Here is a 13,075-nt window from a genome sequence, read left to right on the forward strand (position 1 = left end):
TTCAATATTAATATTAAATCTCATTGATTTATGCTGGGTATAATCTTCCATAAAATTGAAGTAAAAAAAAACACTATGAAAACAGCTTTATGTACTGCCTTAAATTAAGCGCCCCCTATTGGACACAACGCACACGGCGTTTCATAATTTAAAAAATAATTAAAAAAATAAATAAAATACATGATATGAATGTTAACCGTTTAAGACGTTTTGTGATTTAATTTATATATAGTATTAAACCAGTTTCATGTAAAAAAAATTGTTTTGGTTAATTCACACAAATATTAATAATAATATTAATAATAATATTTTGTCACTTTTTAAGTCCCTGAGTTTATGCTTAACCTTAACCTAAAGATTTAAGATACAAATAAATGGAGATAAGTCAACAAGAGTCCAGTAGAACACTCAATTTGAAGATATTATGTTAGCAATGTTGTTTTGTTTCTTTTTTTCCTTAAATTAAAATAACTGAAAAAAATTGAATTATTGAATTATGGAGTTTTCTAATATAAAATAATGTGTAAAATAAAAGTACGAGTTTGAATTGATTAAAAGAAAATGCACCCAGTGTGTTCGTTCAATAAAAGACACATGGTTTAATAAACTGAATGTTTATTAACATCAAATAAAATGAGTCTAAACACAGCTCGACACCAGTAGAGTCCATCATTTTTATTTCCATAAACAAAAGACCTACGAAGCCGAGACTCTCCAACATTCATCATCAGGATTTAAAAAAATAATACAAAAGAAACACCTTCAGCTTTAAATTCATAACATCATATCAATGCGAGTTAAAAGTTCAGAACACTAGTTTAGAATTATCATAAATGGTTGATGTTAAGGAAAATAAACAACAGAGTTCCTTCATGTGTTTCACAGCCCTGTGTAGTGATTCAGCCATCGGAATATCTCAACCCCCCCCCCCCCCCCCCCCGCTTTTTTCCCCCCCAAACACAAAACTTGGATTGCACGACCCAAAACAAACACCAAAAATCACTTGATGAAGTCAAAAGCTTAATATTTTTAAAGAGCTGTTGCTAAAGCGGAACTAAAATTGTGATTATTTTAATGCCCTTGAGCAGGACAGAAGCAAAACAGTCGATGATATATTATATATAATAATACTATATTGTTACATATAATATATATTTGAACTCGAGTCTGGACCAGCAGAGAATCTCAAATTAGAAGAAAGGGTGTCGTGGCGCGTATGGCTACGGTTGATACAGTGTGGATGGTGTGCGTGTGTCAGCGAGTGTGTGGAGGATGGAAGCAAAAGGTGGAATGAGAGTCTGACGCATCCACCCGACACCTCTGGCAGGCACTCAAAACCATTTCTCCGGATACAATCAGAGGCAGAGGGTGTCGATAAGGCAAGTTAAAATTAAAAAAAAAACATTCACTGCTCCTGGAACTATTTACACAATAAGTTAAGAAACAAAGCATCCCTTATACTCAAACATGTTGGGCCGCTGGTATGTACAAGAGTCTAAATAAAAGAGTGATGCACTATTCACACACACATCCGTCCCTGATCAGTTAAGGCCAAAAGTGCTGCAGGTGCGAACGCCGCCCACATCTCATGCAGACCGCTGTTGCACTTAAGTGTTCCTTAGGTTGCAAAAAAAAAAGCATTTATACATTAATACTCGAGGCTTTCCAGCTTTTTTTTTCAAACTTAAAAAACTATTCCAAAACTACATTAGCCCGACTGCAACAAAAGTAGTTTTTGTATGTACACAAGCGGGTGATTCTATTTACACACCTCCGTCTCGGAGGCTGGGCTCGAGGAGCAGGTCCACAGTGGGGTTCAGAGCATGCCGAAACCTTCGCTGCCCTCGCTGATGGCCAGCTTCAGCATCTTGTGCAGCTCCTCGTAGGAGTCGTAGATCGGGAGGCACAGCTGGTTGAAACTGCACGAGAAAAGAAAACGATTTTACTCGTGAGCCTAAATGATGTATTTTTCAAACCATAACGCACCAATTAAGGTAAGGTAAGGTAAAACTTTATTGATAAAGCGCACTATCAATGAACAGGTATATTTTCATACATAAGGCAAACCCGTTAGAATGTGACTTTGTTCAACTGTGTGACTGACAGCTTCGTAGTATAATCTTGATTTCTCTCGACTGTAATGCTACAGAGCCTCGCGGAGTAATGCTGCAGACCCTCGCGGAGTAATACTAGAGAGCCTCGCGGAGTAATGCTACGGAGCCTCGCGGAGTAATGCTACAGTGCCTCGCGGAATAATGCTACAGAGCTTCGCGGAGTAATGCTGCAGACCCTCGCGGAATAACGCTACGGAGCCTCGCGGAGTAATGCTACGGAGCCTCGCGGAGTAATGCTACGGAGCCTCGCGGAGTAATGCTACGGAGCCTCGCGGAGTAATGCTACAGAGCCTCGCGGAGTAATGCTACAGAGCCTCGCGGAGTAATTCTGCAGAGCCTCGCGGAGTAATGCTGCAGACCCTCGCGGAGTAATGCTACAGAACCTCGCGGAGTAATGCTGCAGAACCTCGCGGAGTAATTCTGCAGAGCCTCGCGGAGTAATGCTGCAGACCCTCGCGGAGTAATTCTGCAGAGCCTCGCGGAGTAATGCTACAGACCCTCGCGGAGTAATGCTACAGACCCTCGCGGAGTAATGCTACAGAACCTCGCGGAGTAATGCTACAGAACCTCGCGGAGTAATGCTACAGACCCTCGCGGAGTAATGCTACTGACCCTCGCGGAGTAATGCTACTGACCCTCGCGGAGTAATGCTACAGAGCCTCGCGGAGTAATGCTACAGAACCTCGCGGAGTAATGCTACAGAACCTCGTGGAGTAATGCTACTGACTCTCGCGGAGTAATGCTGCAGACCCTCCCGGAATAATGCTACAGAGCCTCGCGGAGTAATGCTACAGAACCTCGCGGAGTAATGCTACAGAACCTCGTGGAGTAATGCTAATGACCCTCGCGGAGTAATGCTACTGACCCTCGTGGAGTAATGCTACTGACCCTCGTGGAGTAATGCTACTGACCCTCGCGGAGTAATGCTACTGACCCTCGCGGAGTAATGCTACTGACCCTCGCGGAGTAATGCTACTGACCCTCGCGGAGTAATGCTACAGAACCTCGTGGAGTAATGCTACTGACTCTCGCGGAGTAATGCTGCAGACCCTCGCGGAATAATGCTACAGAGCCTCGCGGAGTAATGCTACAGAACCTCGCGGAGTAATGCTAATGACCCTCGCGGAGTAATGCTACTGACCCTCGTGGAGTAATGCTACTGACCCTCGTGGAGTAATGCTACTGACCCTCGCGGAGTAATGCTACTGACCCTCGCGGATTAATGTTACTGACCCTCGCGGAGTAATGCTACAGAGCCTCGCGGAGTAATGCTACTGACCCTCGCGGAGTAATGCTACAGAACCTCGTGGAGTAATGCTACAGAACCTCGCGGAGTAATGCTACAGTATTGCGGAGTAATACTACAGAGCCTCGCAGAGTAATGCTACAGAGCCTTGCGGAGAAATGCTATAGAGCCTCGCGGAGCAATGCTACAGAGCCTCGCGGAGCAATACTAAAGAGTGTTGCGGAGTAATGTTAAGGAGCTATGTGGAGTAACACTAAGGAGCCTCGCAGAGTTATACTAAGGAGCCTGGTTGAGTAATAAGAAAGAGCATTGTGGTGCGCTAGAGCCAATCAGAGTAATATTACGGAGTCTCTCTGTTTAATACCACGCAGCCTCTCGGAGCAATACTACGGAGCCTCTCAGAGCAATACTACGGAGCCTCTCCGAGTAATACTACGGACCTTCTCGGAGCAATACTACGGAGCCTCTCTGAGTAATACTACGGAGCCTCTCGGAGCAATACTACGGAGCCTCTCGGAGCAATACTACGGAGCCTCTCGGAGCAATACTACGGAGCCTCTCGGAGCAATACTACAGAGCCTCTCGGAGCAATACTACAGAGCCTTGTGAAGTAATACTACAGAGCCTCGTGAAGTAATACTAGGGGCCTTGCAGAGTGATATTACAGAGCCTTGTCGTGTGGTATAACTTCAAGGAGTAATACTACTGTGAAAAATAGCGAAAAAATGGTAGTTGTCTGCACCTTAAAAAAAATACTTTAGCGGCAAAACATAGGAGCTTTTTTGGAGGAAAAGGTTTGATCATATGACTCCTCACCAGGTGTGTGCGGTGGGCAGGGTGCTCTGAGTCGGGGCAGCGATGATCTGGAATGAGGGGCAGAGGGTGTTGAAGCCGCCCGGGGGGAGCTGAGAGGATCCTGTAGTGAACTGCAGGAGACGAGCCAGCTCCTCCTGCGTGAAGCTGGACACGACCGCCCAGAACCACTTCATCACCTGAGACACAACAGAGGACATTGTTAAGGTTTGCCTAACACGCTCAGAGACCACTCTAACCTTCTCTCTGAAGTGCCAGGATCCTCCGACGATCACAGCGTGGGCCTTAAAGTCCTGCACGTTTATATCTCCGGTGCCACACATCAAGAGCTGAACACACAAACATTTATTAAAATTCAACCCAGGCGGTGAAAACTCTCCACACATACCTCCAGCTCGTTCTCATCAAATATGGCTAAGAGGTTTTCGGGCACCAGTTCATTCAAACCTACGAAGAAAGAAAGATTTGATATTACCTCGGAAAGTCAACCAGCTTCTCAATAGGGGTGTGCATTTGAAAGAATCTGGCGAAGTATAACGATACATGGGCAACGAAAAAATATTTAGTGGAACATCGTGATACTTTAGCAACAAGGATAAAATATGAACTACTTCATTCTGGCATTGCAGGATTTACAGTCAAAACTCTTGACAAAGTTGTGACTGCTTTCATTTGTTTTAAAACTAAAATATGTCCAAACATTAGCTTTAACAGTGTGAATATTTGCATCTTATCAAATTATTTGATTATACTTTATTTAAATATAAACCATAAACAAACTATGATAAACAAATATTTAAAGGCCAACAAAATTATTTATTTAAATTATTTTTTTAGTGCTGATGAATATCTATATGAGATTGTAAAATAAAAATAAAAAACAGCGATATTTAAGTGAATTGACATTTCTTTACACCACTACTGCTCACCTTTAAGAAAATGTTCCACCTCGTCTCTCACCTGGCTGGCCAGTCGATACTGACCTAGCAGGTTGAGGTAATGCATCTTGTTTTCATTGGTCACCGCGATCTGAGCCCCACCCGAGATCAGCTCCACCACCTGCAGGCGGGAGAAGCGACAGCTCCTCTTTAAATTCTGCTTGTTTCTTCGACGACTACCACGACCACTCTTCATGCAAATTCTTCAAATCCTTAATATCCAAGCCCTCACCTTCTCCAGCTGTCCTGACTTGCTGTACTTTTCCTCGGCGAAAACAAGGTCCATCTCACTCACGTCATTGTTGAGGATGAAACAAACTTTGGTTTTGAAGAACTCCTGGTCGTCTGTTTCAAAGTACTGAGGTGGTAGAGGCAAAACAAATGCATTTGAGGGGCCAAAAATGTGTAGGCTGAAACAAAATATCTGACTTTAGCTCATAAAACAAGATACTCTACTGAACATTTATTTTATATGTGCCAATATAGATATAGTAATGGGCCAAACTTGGGATTTAAATCATGTCCTTAAAAGTGTACCATCAATTCGACCTGATATTGGCTTATTTCAGGATCATCTCACCTTGTAGTTCATCCTCAGTCCGATGATTTGAGCCAAGAAGGAGCGAGTGAATCTGGCTCTGACCAGCTGCTTGTAGGCTCCGCCCAGAGCTGACTCGTACAGGCACTTTCCCACAACACGACCGGCGAACTCGTACATCTTCAGGCGAAGATGCTGCGGTCGCTCTGCGTTCGGATGCACCTGGAAACCCCCAGAAAGAGAACATTTGAACACTCCATAAGATTACCACGAAAGGAGCTGCAATCTCACCAGTCCCTGGTTATTGTCGCTGAAGCGGGTGAAGAGCTGGTTGGAGGTGTCAAAAAGGGTCTTGCAAATCAGCTCGAACCATTCCCTTCGGGGGCCACCCCAGTCCAGAGCTGCAGCAACATGAGGAGTTTAGTTTAACTGATCAAACCATTAAAACGAAGAGATAACAGGTGGTGAAGAAGAGGGTACAGGCACGGTGGCATGGGATATAGTGTTTGGACATATGGAGAGGAGAGACGAAGAACGTTATATGAGCACAGTTGTAACTAGAGGATGATGAAGACAGATATATGCAAGTTGGTTGCAACTCCAGAACCTGTTTTTGATTCTACAGTGAACTGCTTGGATATTTGCATCTGGGCTTCACAAATATTGACATCTAGAGGTGTTTGTTATACTTACTGCGGCATAAAAACTTAACAACAAAAAGTTGACAATTGATTAATGATTGTAAATTATTGTTTATACAGTAATACCTATGTTTGTCACGTTTGATTACAGTATAATTCATACATAAAATACAGACTAAATATAATAATATAGATTCCATCTTAATACCATCTAAAATAACTTTACTTATCTTCATATATTTACCTCTCATGATAATATTTTTCATATACCTATAAACCCAATGTCACCATTATTTCTGCTGTTTTTGCACCAGCACTGAGACATCAAATCACCTTCTTCATCATGGAACACAACCTCGAAGTTCTTACTCCAGTCAGACACCGAGAAGTTTCTTGTGGCTTTAAGGGACTGAGGGGTCAACAACAGAGAAAATAAGTCAGTTATTTAAGACGGTCTTTCTAAGAAGAAGCACGGACCGAGTCGAGGATGGAGTGGCGTGTGATTTTGAGGCAGGTCTTGGTGCGAGGTTTCTTCGAGTGGATTTGCCTGAGCTCACGCTGAAAGAAGTTGACTTTGTCTTGGAAGGTCTCTGAGCCGCCTGTGGACAGTGCAAACATTAATATGCAACAGCTTTGACGAGGCAAATGTTGATGACGAACCAATGTTTTTGTGCAGAAAACGGATGAAGGTCGCTGCCATGATGTTCCTGTCTTTGCAGCTGAGCTCCACCGGGGGTTGAATGCCGTCATCCACCACTAGAGTCAAATACTTGTGGACAGGGTCGGGGGCGTGATATGTGAACTGGCAACACAAAGTTTAACGTCAGTTACACTTAAACCGTAAGGATTTTTTCTATGTACAAGGGTTTGGTGGGTCTTTAATTGCATCTAGAATAAGATGGTTTGTTTTCAGCGGCTCTTACTTTTGTTCCAGGACACACTCGGAAGGTGAAAAGGCGCCACGGAATAATTTTCAGGTAGAATTCCTTCACAGAGAGTTGCTGTTGGATGAAAAGAAATGTTTTAGAAAATGTTCTTCGTGTCAAATGGCCTCATGGCCTCGGGAGCCGAATCTGGTCCACCATATCATCTCAACATTTTTAAAACATTCAGTATAGTTGGCTCAAAGCTCAGTGTAAATGCAATTTAAAGTGCAGAAACACCTAGATCACCTTCAATAATCCAGACCCACAAAGATAAGTATTCAAGACTAGCCAACCTGGCTGATATTCTAAAATCTTTTCTTTTTTTTAAAGATGCAAATGAAAATTAATGATATACAAAATGGGAAGATGGATGTTTGAAAAAGAAGGTGGAGTCAGTTGTTGGAGTTTCATTATGTAATTTCGAATTAGTTTATTATCCTCTTGGGCAGAGGGCGAAAAACTACCTACCTTTGGCGATATGTAACAGTAGACCTTTTTTGGTTTCTTGACTTTCTCTGGTTGTCCCTCCACAGGAGAGTCATGCTCATCCTCCTCCTCACCCATGGATGGTCTCCTCTGGGGAGCCAGCAGCGAGGAGGCAGGGAATTGCCAGGAGGAGCTGCAGTAGTTCCCGCTGCTGTACAGGTACGCCTCAAAGTAGATGCTGTTCCCCTGAGTGGACACGTTCTTCTCCACACACGCCTTTTCATTCTCTGCATGCAGGACAGCAGTTTTAATATGGTTATGTGGGTATAACAGTAAAGTGAATTAAACAACTCCTCTAACTCTTTTATTAGTACAATTACATGCAGGTCACATAAGTTTTACTTAAAATTACCTTTATAAAAGGTAAGTAGAAGAAGTCAGTATCCAGATATTTTTAGCTGCTGTGGTAAAACTTGAAACATTCCTGAACTAAAACGAATTAGTCTTTATGATGATTTTGACACAAGTAAGGCAAAACACCGAACAAGAAGTCTTGTGACTCAAATAAAATCACTTTAGACTCCATAACTTGCCCAAAACTGTTCATACTCCCTCTCAGTGAATTCAACGCTGCAGCTGTGTATGTTTAGTCAGAGAATAAGCCGCTATCGAGACCAACAAAAAAAAAAAAAAAAGCTAAAAGAAAAGCTATAAACTGTGAGCAGAAAAACATACGCACCACTGAGAACAATAATGTCGAACTCTCCATTGCTGAGTGGCTGGTCTTTGTAAGTGATGCATGCGCGGAAACAGCCGGTCTGCCTTAAAGTCAACCGCAGTAGGACCTGGCACTGCGGCTTATTGAGCGTGACTGACTTGCTGAATTGTCCTTCCAGGTTGTCGTCCTCCGTGATTCCGAGCTGGAGAAGTCCAATAATGGTTTGGGTTATGGGGCGTGTGTTATGAAGGACGGTGAAAAAGGGATGTTGGACTCACAGAGTGAACGTTGATGCTGTAGTTGGCCTCATCTGTGAATGATGTGGAGTTACTGGTGGGGTTCCCATACTCATCCCTGGGCTCGATCTGCAGGGTGTGCTGCTGTCCGTTAGTCAGCACCAGAGTGGAAAAATGGTAGGCGATCTTGGTCTTGGAGGGGACGACGGTACCTAAAATAAAACCCAGTGAGTCGAAAAACAAATACCACCTGACAGACAATATGAAACATAGAGAAGCTGATACCGGGCTGGAATGTCTTAAAATACGGGCTGTAGGCCACGTTGAGACCGCCAAGTTTGACAGCAACTTCGTAGCGTCCCGCTTTGCGCACAGTGAAAGCCACTTTGACCACGTTGGATTCCTGGTCCTGTAGAACCTCCTGAGTGACCGGGATGTCCAGAGCCAGTTCTATGTGGGTGATGTTGACCCTTAGACCAACTGGCCGGTGTGCTGGAAAAGGCTGACCATTCTTGTAAAAGAGCTAGAGAAAGACAATAACAGTGTTGTGAATTGTTACTACTCGTTTAAAAATAGTATTTTCTTAAATCCAAGTTATTCTAAATCACCCATTTTGAATTCAATTACTCCTAAAAGTTATTTCTTTAAGACCTTAGTTGTCTCTATTTTCCTTTGTCCTTATCAATATTTCTCACCCATGAAAATATATTTTAAAAGGTTTTTCGTGCTTAACATTATATCCACAAGTCTTGTTTTATTTATAGTAAGATTTATATCAGATATCTAAAAATAAAATAAACATAAAATGAAATAATATAGAATCAATTTACAACTTATTTTTTCTAGTTTTTACACATTAAAGCGCCATATCTGTTTGACTACTTTCTTTTGGCTTGACTGCGCCTCACAAATAAATCTCAGCTTGACAACAGTAATTTGTGTTTCATCTACATACTGGTTTGTTGCTCACCTGTACCCTGAAGCTCATGGTCTGCCCCACCTCCTGTGGCTCCTTCCAATCCCAGGCCACCTTGCAGGAGCGCGGGTCCAGGTAGTTTCCTCGCACGTAGTCATAGATGCTGCGGTCGCCGCGGCGCCCCGGGTCCTCATTTTGGAGGAAACTGACCACCCTGGCTGCGAGCTCGCAGAGGAACTTGATGGTGAAGACGAACGCTATGAAGGAAACAGTAATTCCACCTGACAAGAGAAAAAAATAATTTTAAGCACAGACACAAGATTTGAGGCAGAAACAATCAACCAAATATGAGTTTGGATGTTCATTGTAATAAGTGTATTTGAACATTCTCTAACTCACCAATAACGTAAAACATGAGGTCCCTTATTAAGAAGCACAGTGCCACACTACAGCCAAATATCAGCGCTCCACCTAAGAGAAGGTCGAATCATGAGAGATCACAACTTAAATATATATAAAATGTATACATTTGTTAGTGTTTTAACATCAAGGACTCTTCTATACAACAGTCTTACCGATTGACCACTTCTCATTCAGACGCCGCTCGGAAAGACTGTGAACCAGTCGGATCTCGTAGTCCTGGTCTCGACTCCTCCGTGATGCCTGGAGGACCTTGATGCCCGTGGACAGCTTGATGTAGTCTTCGTAGTAGTAACCCCAGGCAGCGAGTGAGAGCTGCAGCTGACTGTCTAGCTGAGAGAGATCATCCAGGTTCATGCAGCCGAACGTCTTTAACCTGTCGCCGGGAATTAAAAGCAAAAGTGAAACGTTAAGTGTGAGAAGACAAAGAAAGGCGGGGCTTAGTTCGACACACAGCTATTGAACTAACAAGACCTTGGGATCTTGCAGGTGGTTAATTATTTATTTAAATAAGTTGTGTCACATTTAATTTAATATAAATTCAATTTTTAAATGACTGATAAAAGCCATTTATTTTCCATAACATAAAAAGGACAACAAATAAAAGATAAAACAAGTGAAAAATTACTTTAGCATGTAAAACTCTCACACTTTGCTCATGTCTGGTCTAAACGCTACTTAAAGGCTCTATACACAGGCCCTATAGTGAGAATATGAATAGGTTTTTTTCTTTAACATGATTCCATTAATAAATGTCTAAACATGTTATAAAGCATTTCCATAGCTTACGTGTGGTAATAGTGCTCCAGGTTCTGGGAGCAGAGCCACTCTTGGAAGGCAAAGTCTCGGAGCAGCTGGATGTAAGCCTCAGCGATTTCCCTCCAGCGCTGCTCTTCCTTCACCACCTCCTCCAGGCGACTCAGTATATTCAGACTCAGTTCCTCCAGCGTCTTGACATCTAGATCAGATATGGAAACCACAGAAAATAAACTTTTCCAATATCCAAGAAGGCCATTGATTCAACAAGGGTTTGGTGCAAACACTGGTTGACATCTCGTTAAAAGGTATCAAGAGCATGATTATGCATAAGGAGACATCAAATCAATAAACTGAATAATTCACTTCTGGGCAGCAAAGTGATTAAAGTCATGCTAATGATGTTTCACAATAAATAAATCACACAAACTCATATTTAGATGCTAATCTTGATCTATTTATATGATTGTGTTGTGGTTCTTGTTTCACATGCAAGCCTGAGGCATTGTAACTATAGCTTTTTTTAACTACTGTTCCATTTCCAAGCCTGTGATATATAAAGCGAAGCCTGAGTTTCCTGCTTGGGCTAAAACTCGACTAACTCGTTACTGATTTTATCTGTTTTGTGAATGATCAGAAATATAAGTTCAAGGTTCAAATGGAAAAATGTATTTTCTTCCACTACAATAGGATATTGAGGATGTAAAAACTTGAAAAATGTATACGACACCTTTTACGGTTTAAAAATCATGTTGGCTCATTGACAAAAATTAGATCTTAGCAGGGATATGTGCTAGGGAACATTTACAAAAGAGTGCAGCACTGACCTCAAAACAATGTAGTTACAAGTTGTACATAAAAGTGTACCTTTCAGCTCTTAAACAAGTTGTCATGTAAAAAAACGAATATATATATATATATATATATATTTATATTGTCATTATAGTCACAAAGAAGTAGTACTAATACCCTTATTCATGCCTCTTTTTTTTTTTTTACTACAAACCTCTTAAATCCAAATAGAACTACACTTGTCAATTTAATTATGCTTTTTACTAACAAATACACTGGCATTTTAAATATAACATTTTGGCTGAGTTTATTAAAACGTATTTTGTTTGGAGTTTACACTTGATAAGCGAAGAACTATATGAAAGTTTCTGTAAACATTCCCAAAGATAAATGATTTACCATCTTTCATGTTATTTCCTTTTTAACTTTTACTTTAAGTATATCATTTTACCCAGGCGAGAATGGTTTATTGTTGTGGGAGAAAAGTGTTGCCAGCTCATGACAATAAACATTTGGCTAAAACATTGATAAAAGGTTGCAAGTCTTCAACAGGAAATACACTTTTACTAAGCTTGCACAACTTCAGGGATGTTATACAACTAACTTCAGCTCAAGACCTGCACTCATAAAATTAAGGCAAAACTAGACCAGCCCACTTACCTTCAAATAAATTCCTGTACTGAGAGAGGCGGTGTCCCTGCAGCCATTCCTCAAGCTGACTTTCCTTGCCTTTCTTCCAGCGCACTTCCCAGAAAAAGATCCACAACGCAGAACAGAAAAGGATGGTCAGGAAAAAGCGGCGGTCCATCAGACCATTTTCAAGCCTTGGCTTAAACCCTTTAGTGTGCACAAATAGAACTCCTGCTCAGCAGGGGTCATTGAAGGGTGGGGGGTCAACCAAGTCTAGTCCAAAAGAAACAGACACAACATCACTGCAGATAAAATACCGTCACTGAACCAACAAGCAACAAATAAAACAGCTTTGGTGTTTGTCGTTAGCAGGTGTGCCTACAGTGCATCAATATTTCATTGACAGCTCGGGGGCGTGATGGAAGAATAACATTACAAGAAATGCAACACTAAAATATGCATGGGAGACTTTGGTTTCTACTTATATTCAAACAAGAACCGACGATTATTATTGTCTTTGTGAGCCAAATCACAGACAATGGCACTTCCAGGCGTATTGGAATATAAAGTAGCAAAACACGTCCGCTGTCATTACCAATTTATGTAAACTTCAACTGCTAACACAGAGCGGCAAAACACCCGGGCGAAAACGTGGACCCCTCAAAAGGAATTATTTCACAGCACCGCTGGGAGCTAGTGTTAGCATCCCGAAGCATACAATGGGATGAAATGATGCTAACAGTTAGCACAGTTAGCAAACAATGCGAGATATATCTCAGAACGCTCGACACACGCCAGACGTATTCTCGTGATAACACACCTCACGCACATGTTTACTCAGCATCCAACTACACTAGTTAATGGAACGTAAATGTTACCAGGAGTACGTGATGTTCCTAAAGATGTATTTACCTTCGATTGACAGGTAGCTTAGCAGCCGGATGCGCAGGAAACATCCTCGACGT

At 41.9% G+C, this 13,075-nt stretch overlaps 1 protein-coding gene across 1 annotated transcript; it reads right to left on the reverse strand.

The window, feature by feature from the left end:
• Nucleotides 1–958: 958 nt before the first annotated feature.
• Nucleotides 959–13,051, reverse strand: arel1 (apoptosis resistant E3 ubiquitin protein ligase 1). The gene is made up of 22 exons (XM_087779787.1): nt 13,023–13,051; nt 12,141–12,383; nt 10,722–10,890; nt 10,088–10,308; nt 9,912–9,983; nt 9,567–9,793; nt 8,882–9,119; nt 8,639–8,808; nt 8,382–8,562; nt 7,685–7,929; nt 7,214–7,291; nt 6,951–7,092; nt 6,768–6,889; nt 6,624–6,699; nt 5,941–6,050; nt 5,692–5,871; nt 5,344–5,469; nt 5,103–5,232; nt 4,562–4,620; nt 4,413–4,502; nt 4,177–4,352; nt 959–1,919 (listed from the first exon to the last, which is right to left on the reverse strand). The coding sequence occupies exons 2-22, from the start codon at nt 12,286–12,288 to the stop codon at nt 1,817–1,819; spliced, it is 3,063 nt and encodes a 1,020-aa protein (XP_087635913.1). The 5' UTR covers nt 12,289–12,383; nt 13,023–13,051; the 3' UTR covers nt 959–1,816.
• Nucleotides 13,052–13,075: the final 24 nt, after the last annotated feature.

The sequence above is a fragment of the Callionymus lyra genome, chromosome 18 (genome assembly GCF_982586985.1).
Source record: "Callionymus lyra chromosome 18, fCalLyr1.hap1.1, whole genome shotgun sequence".
Taxonomy (NCBI): Eukaryota; Metazoa; Chordata; class Actinopteri; order Syngnathiformes; family Callionymidae; genus Callionymus; species Callionymus lyra.

Bases quoted from the DNA above. Each gene is read 5' to 3' on its own strand.
- arel1 (XM_087779787.1), bottom strand. From the start codon at position 12,288: ATGGACCGCCGCTTTTTCCTGACCATCCTTTTCTGTTCTGCGTTGTGG. The intron at 7,093-7,213 runs GTAAGAGCCGCT...TTGTGTTGCCAG, and splicing joins GAGTGTGTCCTGGAACAAAA to TTCACATATCACGCCCCCGA. The intron at 1,920-4,176 runs GTGAGGAGTCAT...TTTCTCGTGCAG, and splicing joins CTGCCCACCGCACACACCTG to TTTCAACCAGCTGTGCCTCC.